Below are 10,449 nucleotides of genomic sequence, written 5' to 3' on the forward strand. Positions count from 1 at the left end.
TATATGGTCATAATGTTTTTGAGCATCGGTGTAAGTAAGGATTTTTTTTTCCTTTCACATATTTTTAGTAGCAAAGTTGAACTTGAAGATTAATACAGTCCATGCCATACTAAGATGGGGCATGACATATGGCACTCCATTTGTATATGGGTCTGAGGAACTTCAGAATGATTTAATTTTAATGGAAGCCTTGTTTTCAGTATTTCTTGTTTTGTGTTGTCTTTAAAGCCTAGGGTTCTTATATTGTGAAATGTTTTGCAATATCAAGCGTTTCAGTAAAGTTATCTTTTTTAGTGAACCCACTTTGTGTTTCTTGATCAGGTGTATAGTAGTTGCATTTAGTGACGCCCCCAAAAACCTCCATTAAAGTTCAAGTGCACAGACAACTGGGAGCATGAAATGAATGATCAGGGTAAATGCTGAAAGGCAGAAGTGGAAGTTAAAAAAATATTTACTACTACTACTACTACTATTAATAATAATAATAATAATAATAATATTAATAATAATAATAATAATGTGCACTAAATCCTCCATCAGCTGAGGCTTTTGTTTACAGCTTACAGCTAAGCGCAGACGGACTGGTCCATCCTCTGTTTATATGGTGGTATTTCTTTTGTCATAAATGAATGATTAGTTTTATTCGTGTTAATTTATGGGTTTCTGTTGGCTTACTTTCTTTAGTTTTTATATTCTTTATTTAATGCCAAAAATACAGTATATATTTTGGCATTAAATATATTAACAACTCAATAGTATTCTTAGTCTCTGTTCTATTGAACTAGCATGAGGATGTATTTTTTGATAGAGACTACAAAGCACTTCTGATTATGCTGTAAATGTAATAAAATAAGGAATTTAAACTTGATAGTATATTCCATACATAAAAGTCCAATAATCCATGTAAATTAGATGATTTAAAATTGATCAAGTGGAAGTTCACATTAGTTAGTCTTCTTATGCATAGATTTAACCCATGCTGTGGGTGGAAATGCTTTCTTGATATGAGAGGTCAGAGGAAAATGGCCAGATTGGTTCAAAAATGAAAGACATCAAGTGAGTGGCAGTTATGCAAGTGGACACAGCCTGTTGTCAGAAGTCAGTGGAGAATGGTCGAACTGGTTCGAGGTGACAGGAAGGTTGAGGTAACCGCTCTTTACAATTGTGGTGAGTGGAAAAGCATCTTAGAATTCACATGTTGAACATTGAAGTAGATGGGCTACAACAGCAGAAGATCACATTGGGTGATCTACTGTCAGTCAAGAACAGGAATCTGAGGCTACCATGAACATAGGCTCACCAAAACCGGACAGTTGAAGATTGGAGTGGAACCCAGTGTGATCTTCCACTTTTATTGTGTGGAGCAGTGAACCAAGCATGCAGAGACCCTTTGCATAGAATATTTCTGTTCTGGTTGCACTCAGTGACATGCGAGTGCTTCATTCTGAGTAACACTCTGGTGAAGTTATGGTTTATTCTCCCTCTCAGCTGTGGACAGAGAGGAGGCAGGGGAACTGCCAGCTAACGCGGGTTGATTTCCACCTGTGCCTTATTACCAATAGGCTACTTATGTGTGTTTGTCTGCTAGCTAGTGATGACCCCTTTTCAGTTGGCTTGTTTTTTGGTTGAGTTGTTGAAAGTGTGCAGTAAAAATTATACGCAAGCCCGGAGCTCTTGAAATTCTGCCTACCTCCCGAGGATTCCTCTGCACAAACAGACACCAGGTTCTAAAGTGGTGCAGAATCCAAGGACCAAGAGGACTCACTTGTGGCCATGAAAGCCTCCCCACTTGGTGAAATCATAAAGTCCCTTGCCAGGCTTGACTAAACCCGACACCAAGCTCTGATCGACCTCTGCAATGACCAGCAGTTGTCCTTCAAAGCCCTCGCTCAGGAGCAGACCGAGAGCCAACGGACACTCCAGAAGCTAGGTACAAATTAGCCAGAGTTTAGAAAAATGTTAAAAATTATGATGCTGGTTGGGTCCCTTCAAACAGATGCATGACGAATCTCTTCACTATCCCTGTGGTGTGATCAGAACAGAGGGTAAAGGGGCACCCTAGTAGGTAAATCTGCCAGTGAAGGGGCACCCTAGTAGGTAAATTTGCCTAATATTGTGTAGGCCCCCCTTGTGCCACCAAAACAGCTCTGACCCGTTGAGGCATGGACTCCACAAGACCTCTGAAGGCGTGCTGTGGTATCTGGCACAAGACGTTAGCAGAAGGTCCTTTAAGTCCTGTAAGGCCCCAACAGATTGGATTTGTTTGTCCTACAGATGCTCAATCAGATTGAGATCTGCCAAGTCAACACGTTGAACTCTTTGTCATGTTCCTCAAACCCTTGTTGAACAATTTTTGCAGTGTGGGAGGGCATCCTGCTGAAAGGGGACACTGCCTATTAGGGAATACCGCTGCCATGAAGGGGTATACTTGGTCTGCAATAATGTTTAGGTAGGTGGTATATGTCAAAGTAACATCCACATGAATGCCAGGACCCAAGATTCCCCAGCAAAACATTGTCCAGAGCATCATGCTGCTTCTGCCGGCTTGCATTCTTCCCCTAGTGCATCCTGGTGCCATCTCTTCCCCATGTAAGCGAGGCACACACACCCAGCCGTCCACATGATGTAAAAGAAAACTTGATTCATCAGACCAGGCCACCTTCTTCCATTGCTCCATGTTCCAGCTCATCGGCACTTTGACCTGTCTGTGGATACACAGCCCCATACACAGCATGCTGTGATGCACTGTGTGTTCTGACACCTTTCTATCATAGCCAGCATTAACTTTTTCAGCAATTTGTACTACAGAAGCTCTTCTGTGGGATCGGACCAGACGGACTAGCCTTCACTCCCCACACACATCAGTGAGCCTTGGGAGCCCATGTCACCGGTTCACCTGTTGTCCTTCCTTGGACCACTTTTGGTAGGTACTAACCAATGCATACCGGGAACACCCCACAAGACCTCCCATTTTGGAGATGCTCTGACCAAGTCGTCTAGCCATCACAATTTGGTCCTTGTCAAAGTCGTTCACATGAGTACAGGAATGCACACATCATAGTGATGACTGAAACATAGTTGGATGATTCTGTGGATGATGATAGCCTGCGGATAAGTGGCTTTTCTGGACCGGTTCGTTTGGATAGAGATAAAATATGCTCTATGCACATCTAAATGCTTGTTCTCTCTACACAACCATTTTATTTACCACGTTTGAGTTTAATTGAGTTTCCTCAATTATACTTTCTTGTTGTGTACATTCATTCTTGTGCTAAACTGGGCTCAGCCATAGATGTGGTGATGAAAACTCTGCATAAATTAGACGCCACTGCTCCTGATTCTCCTAAATTCATCTTAGGTGATTTTAATTAGTGTTATATGGACAATGTTTTAAAAGAATATTTTCAATATGTTACATGCGCAACTCGGGCGAATAGGACTTTGGACAAGTGCTATGGCCTGATCAAAGATGCCTATAAGTCGATGCCTTTACCGCCGATTGGAACGGCTGACCACAATACAATACTTTTAGCTTCGACCTACACACCAGTGGTAAAGCGTGAGGAAAGAGAGGAAAAGATAATAAAGAACTGCAAAGTTGCTTTGAGAGTACTGACTGGGACTTGTTTTTAAATGATAGTCCTGATTTGAATGATCAGGTTTTGGTGGTTTCCAGTTATATTGATTTTTCTGTTGATTCTATTATTCCTACAAAAAGCTTGACAGTATTTCCGAACAACAAGCCATGGGTAACCAAAGAGCTTAAAAATATTCTTAATATGAAAAAAAGGGTATTCCTATTAGGGACTAATGAGGAAAAAAAATATTAATAAGGAAGTTAAAAGAGCGATTAGACTTGCTAAATTAAATTATAGAAATAAAATAGAAGAAAAGTTTGTTCAAGGTGATATGAGGGCTGTCTGGCAAGGTATCAAAATTATGGCGAACATAAATACATCCAAGAAGGGGCCAGGTATAACGAATAAAAATGATATGAACTCCTTAGCCAGTGACTTGAACTTGTTCTTTACGCATTTTGAAAAACATGATTTAAGTGCTGCACTTGAAGAATTTAAACAGACATTGAGTCCCACTGCCCCTATGAAACTGTATCTCCCTAATATAATTAAACAGCTGAAGTCTATACCTTTTAATAAAGCTCCCAGACCCGATGGTATATGTAGCAGAACCTTTAACCACTGTGCAGAGCAGCTCAGTGGAGTGTTTCACACATTGTTTCAAGCCTCACTGGATCAAGCCATAGTTCCTCGGTTATGGAAAGCCTCTATTGTAGAACCCATCCCGAAGCGAGAGAAGTCACATTCTTTTAATGATTATCGGCCCATTGCCTTAACCTCATTAGTTATGAAAGCTCTGGAAAGGGAAGTTAAGTTACAGCTTATGAAAGTTTCCGATGAGAAATTAGACCCGTTACAGTTTGCTTATCGCACTAAAAGAGACGTGAATGATGCAAAACTCTTTCTTCTGAACACTTTACAGCAACATTTGGAAAATGGGGGCTCATTTGCCAGACTATTATTTGCTGACTTTTCCTCAGCATTTAATACAATGAATGCTGCTGCTACTGGCAGCAGCCAGTAGCATGAATGGAGTTTTGTCAGACACACTTTGTCAGATACACGTCTATCGGGACTCCACAGGGGTGTGTATTGTCGTCAATTCTTTTTATCCTCTATACAAATGAGTGTAAAAGTTATGAGGATAATTGTTATGTTGTTAAATATGCAGACGATACAGTTTTCCTATCCTTGTTATCAAGCTCAAAAGATGATGATAGTCTTGCACTTCTTAAGTTTACTACATGGTGCAATGACGCAGAGTTGAGATTAAATATAACAAAAACAAAGGAGATGTTGATTGATTTTAGAAAAAATGCTCCAAGGGTGCAACCAGGTCTTATTCAGGGTAAAGAGGTTGATAGAGTAGAGGAGTACAAATATCTTGGAACTGTTTTTGATACGACTTTAAAGTTTCAGCAGAACACAGAGGTTATTATTAAGAAGGTTCATCAAAGAATGTTTGCTTTAAGGAAAATTAATTCTTTCTGTGTACAAAAACCTATACTGAGTGTATTTTATAATACTTTTATTGAGAGCGTTTTGAGTTTTTCATTTTTGTGTTGGTTTTCATCACTTTCTCTAAAGAATAAGAATCACCTCCAGACCATAGTTAAGACTTGTTCAAAAATTATTGGTATGCCACTGCGGAGCCTAAATGAATTTTATGAGCAACAAGTGATAAGGAAAGCTCGGAGTATCATGAATGATGACACGCATCCATTGCACAAGCATTTTGAGGTAATGCCTTCTGGAAGGCAGCTCAGAAGTATTAAGTGTATGACCAATCGATATTAGTCTACTCTTGTGCCAGAAGCTATTCGGATTCGTAACCTGAATTGTAGTAATGAGTATTGACGAGTATTAATGGTTCTTAATTTGTCCTGCACTAATTATTTTTTAGATCTTACTTGTGGTTGAATTTACTATGAAGCATGTTGTACTGTTGTAATTTGTGTAAAAATGTCTTTTTTTATGTGTGTGTTTTTATGTATATTTGAATTGAAGTTTGGGATGTGCTGCCTATGCCCTATGCAGTTGCCCCATGTGGGATTAATAAAGTAGTAAACAAACAAAAAAAAAAAAAAAAAAATGCTAACATCAGCCACCCAGCACACTGCCATGGAGTTTCGAGTCTAGCAGCTGTAACAAGCAGAGTACCTCTGTAACATGAGTCACACAGAATATGGAAATGTAATAGGCAATAAACATAATGAGCCAAACTTTGCGTGTTTTAGTGCTATAACTTCAGCCAGCCTTTATGCAGGAATACATACTGGCTTTATCAACTAATTCTGTATAAGCACTGTGTGCTGGGTAAAATGTAAAGCATAATTATTTTAAAGCTGCTAGAGAGAGAGCTCCACAGTTCCTAATCCTTATGACAGCTGAACTTGGTAACTCTAGCTGAACTTTACCAGCCAATGTAGGTCATGAACAGGGGCAAGAATTTGGGCAGACTCAAGGAGTGAAAAAATTTTTTTTCAAATGTTGAACCCACCCAGAGACTGAGTCAGAAACACTAGTCAGAGACTAATCGTGAAAAAAAATCTTACCTAAAGCTCCTCTAACTTCAATGTTTGGAAACTCTTACAAACTGATTTTTACAAAGCTCTGACAAGGCATCCATAAATGTTAAATAAACGTCTAGTAACAGAAAACTTCATCATATAGATGATGATTTTAAGCTTTTCTTTTTTAGATAACAAAACGTCCTTATCCAGAGCAACTTACAGATTATTATTAGAGGTTATTATTATTATTATTATTATTATTATTAGGGGTCAAGTACTGAAGGTGCTAAAACCCTATTGTTTTTGTTCATGTTCTTCTTCTTCTTATTATTATTATTATTCTATGCTATAAGCTTATGGCAGCCCCTAGAACAGTATGGCAAAAAGTTGTGAAATTAGACACACTGATTGGGCATAGTGCCAATAGTAATTTCACCAATTTTGCCCCCCAATAGTCGGTCATTACATATTTTGATAAACAGCATGCACTCAACACAAGTCTAATGGTGTATCATACACATTAGTACTTTGTCAGTTGTCTGAAGAAATTAACATTTTTCATAAAGGTGAAATGATATTCACATAGATGTGTTCGTGCAAGTCAATAAAGAAACATTTGTAAAAACAGAATCAACTTTACTGAACTCTTCTCAACACCTCAGTGACTCATGCCTCGCGCACTCTTTCTTACACATGCACATTTGCACCCATATCTTAAACGGTTAGTGCAATATAAGCAGAACATAACAAGATGTTACAAGAATTGACCACTAGATGTGAGTCAAAGACCACAAATAAATCTGGCTAAGCCCAACAATTACTATTAGTTATTGCTATAATTTCACCAAAAGGTGGCACTGTGTCATGCTTGACCCTTTTAGTAGCTGCTTGTTATTCATTATTATTATTCTATGCTGGAAATGTATGGCAGCCCCTAGCACCTTATGGTAAAATTTGGCACACTGACTGAGCATAGCTCCAGTTATCATTTCACCAATTTTGGGCTCTACCCCTCAATTCCTCTAGCACCACCACTGGGTCCAAGTTCAAGGTACAATTTTGGTTATAAGTTCTGAATCATGTGACATAGGAACAAAATTCCTTTTCCCCATTAATTCTTGGCTAATGCTAATTTCAATGGACCCCATGACACCATTTTTTGTTCAAACTTCACCAAATTTGGCTCAGATGATCTTCAAACACTTTCAACAAAAGTTACCAGAAGATTTTTTGATATTCAAAAACGTTTGCGTGTCACACGCAAACAAATTTGATGGAGCGAGGCCATATCTTGACAATAGCTTGATGGCTCGGCATGAAACTAGAGACTACTATATTTGGATGGCACCCCAGGGTCCCCAAAAGTTTCTTCATGTTGGTAGGGAAAATCTGAGTCATTGCACAAGCATTGGGTATGGCCAGTACAACAATTTGAAATGTCCTGAAAAAGAAAGAAACCACTGGTGTACTAACAACCTGATATCGAACATGTGGGCCAAGGAAAACAACAGCAGTTGATGACAAATATTGTGAGAGCTGGAAAACACCACCATGAAACAAAAGGCTCGGCAAAGTCAGGCAGCAAAACACTGAACTGCATGCAGCCCTCAGTGCGTAGGGGAGATTCCTGACACCCCAACATTTTAGCCATTTCGTGCCGCTTCTGTCCTCTAATTATGGAAGAATTTTTCTGGTATCTTTATCAATATCTATGCAACAGTACTGTTGATCCTGTGTTAAACCATGACCTTAAATCACCTCATGTATTCAAGCGAGTATTTAACTTTTACTCTTTTACTTTTACTATATTTTACTCATACACTACACTGTATCTTTTCTGATAACTCTTAATTAAAAATAATAGGCAAGTATAATTAAATATAAGAGATTTAGTACATTTGGAAAGTAACTTTATGCATATGATTTTACAAGGATATTTCTGTGTATGTGAATCAAGAAAACAAACTGGTGTGACTTTGGGAAAAACAATAAGCACACAGTTTTCACTCATAAACTGTATCGTTTCCAGTCTAGATGGGAAGTGTTTCTCTCTACCAGACTACTGAAGTGCATAGTTGAAGTTGTGATGAAGGCTAATGTTTTTTAAAAAATAAACTGACTGACTTCTCGCCACGGTTGAAACTAAGATAAAGGGACAGTGAAATAATTGTGGCGAGAGGTAGGTGTGTGATTAAAAGAAAAAAGGAGAGAACTCCATCTAATGAGATCATTGTTTTAGAATTGTATAAAAGCATGAGCCACGACTATGTAAATCAGATGCTCTGCAGACATCTCGGCTTTGTTGTTTGATTCAATAAAGTCTATAGTATAAAGTCTATGATTTTTGGCATCCAGAACCCCTTGTCTTTGGAAGTCTTTTTTCTTATTTTGAATCGAAGAGTTTTTGCCACGACATCTCCAGGGCTGTCAGGTTAACATTCCAACTTCGAATATTCGTCAAATTTAAGATAAAAATGCACATTCGAATGTAAAAACTGTGTGCATTAGAATTCCAGATGTGTAGCACTAGCACTGATTTTAATTAACATTCTGTTGAAAATATGAAAAGCAAGATATTAACAATGCACTAACAATGTTTCTGAAGAAGAAAATCTAGAAAGAATAGTTCTAGTGTTTCAAATAATCCAGTCCTAGTCAATAATGTCGGGGACTGACCCGTTTAAGCTGCGTGAGCTGAAGCTGAACAGTGAATGAACACCAGTAACCTGAAGTGCTTTACTAGCGGGTTAATTAACTCACCCAAACACATCTTATACACATATGAGATTAATCAGACATATACACAACGCACTAAAACACGGACAATGAGTAACTACAGCATAAAGAATTCACAATACTGCATTACAATAGTGTACTCATTGTAATATTATTTCAGGAGATCAGGCTTTCACAACAAGGGCAGTTTTCACTTTTTTTGGATACATGTTTAAGTTAATATATAAAATGTGTGAATATTTGGTTTAATTTTTGCATTCTCCTCAACTAAAGTGCCGTTGACTAATTTTCAATGCCATTTTAACATTGATAAAATTAATAAATATGATGACATACTGACTAAATTTGAAGGATATTTTCTAACTATGCTATTATATTATCATTATATCGGTGACATAAATGGTCTTAAAACGACAATACTACTGTTTATAGAAATTATTTCTGGGACAAAATATCGTCCAACAAAAGTAGTTATCGTGACAGGCACACTGCACACTGTGAGGTAGATAACCACCTCTGTCTTCCTTTGAAGAACTGGAAGTTTTTCGTATTGAAGAATGATCCAAATACCCCGCCACCCCATTCAGGACTTGCACGACAGTATTCCAAGAAGGATTAAAGCTGTTATGAAGGCAAAAGGTAGTCTTACATTTTATTATATCCTTAATAGTAATATTGTTACATGTTATTTCCACCCCTGTATGACTATGCACCCTGTCTTTTATATTTGGCATTTTGTCCTTACTTGAATAAGTGTGATCAATGTAGGCAAGAGAAGAGAAGAGTGCTTTACTCGAGTATTACTGTTGTGCACACTGACAAGTATGCAAATATCTAAGTAATGTTTACTTAGATATCTGTAGCTTTTGTCAGATGACATGAATGTTTCTGCAGAATGTTTTGCATATTACAAATTACATATGTAATGTCTTTGTGTGATGTATGCCCTAAGCAGTATGCCTCTGATTCTTAGACCACACAGAATCAGAATTCAATGTCTGCCACAAACAATTTGTTTAAAATGAAACAATAATTATCTAGTACAAGTATACAAATTGACTACAACAACAATCAAGACACTCACTTCACATAGAGTCAGGTAGGGTCTTTTGAGGTTCAGCTGCAGCATGTTTCCCAGGATAGGCAGTGGTTTAGGACCCGGAGGCTCCTTGTTTTCTTCCTGAGAGCTGGCATCAGAAGAACGGAGATAAACAATCAGCAGAAACATCATCACAAGACCAAGCAATATGCCTGTACTTGTAGGTTGCAGGAGAAGCTCTTCCCAAAAAGCCATTGTTAAAGGGGTAACCTGAGTCAAATGTGTTTCGCTTAACACAGAAAGCAGCGGAGTGAAAAACAAACTGCTCAGGTTGCAAGACTGGTAGCTTAAGTGCAGCTGGTTGGGAGTGGTCAGTGAACTGGGTGGATCTGTGCTACAGGAGAACGTGTTTCAGAAACTCAAAAATGAAATCTCATTTTATTTATTTATTTTTTAATTTTTTTTTATTTATTTGTGCATCTAATTTTATTTTTGTGAATAACCGATTATTTATTTGGGGATCTCATTTTATTTTTATTGAACGTGTTATTTATTTGTAAATTATGTAACAGAAATTCTCCCA

At 37.9% G+C, this 10,449-nt stretch overlaps 1 protein-coding gene across 2 annotated transcripts in view; it reads right to left on the reverse strand.

The window, feature by feature from the left end:
• The window catches only part of LOC113528039 (cytochrome P450 2K1), a 30,792-nt gene extending 20,569 nt beyond the window's left edge, over positions 1 to 10,223 (reverse strand). For both annotated transcript variants that reach the window (XR_008303243.1, XM_026916292.3), the window contains exon 1: positions 9,912 to 10,223. Coding sequence is in view for 1 of the 2 variants with exons in the window: in XM_026916292.3 (XP_026772093.3) it covers positions 9,912 to 10,121 (210 nt within the window). In the remaining variant the exon portion in view is untranslated. The remainder of the gene's footprint in view (positions 1 to 9,911) is intronic.
• Between the last annotated feature and the right edge of the window lie 226 nt (positions 10,224 to 10,449).

The sequence above is a fragment of the Pangasianodon hypophthalmus genome, chromosome 13 (assembly GCF_027358585.1).
Source record: "Pangasianodon hypophthalmus isolate fPanHyp1 chromosome 13, fPanHyp1.pri, whole genome shotgun sequence".
NCBI classification, from domain to species: Eukaryota; Metazoa; Chordata; class Actinopteri; order Siluriformes; family Pangasiidae; genus Pangasianodon; species Pangasianodon hypophthalmus.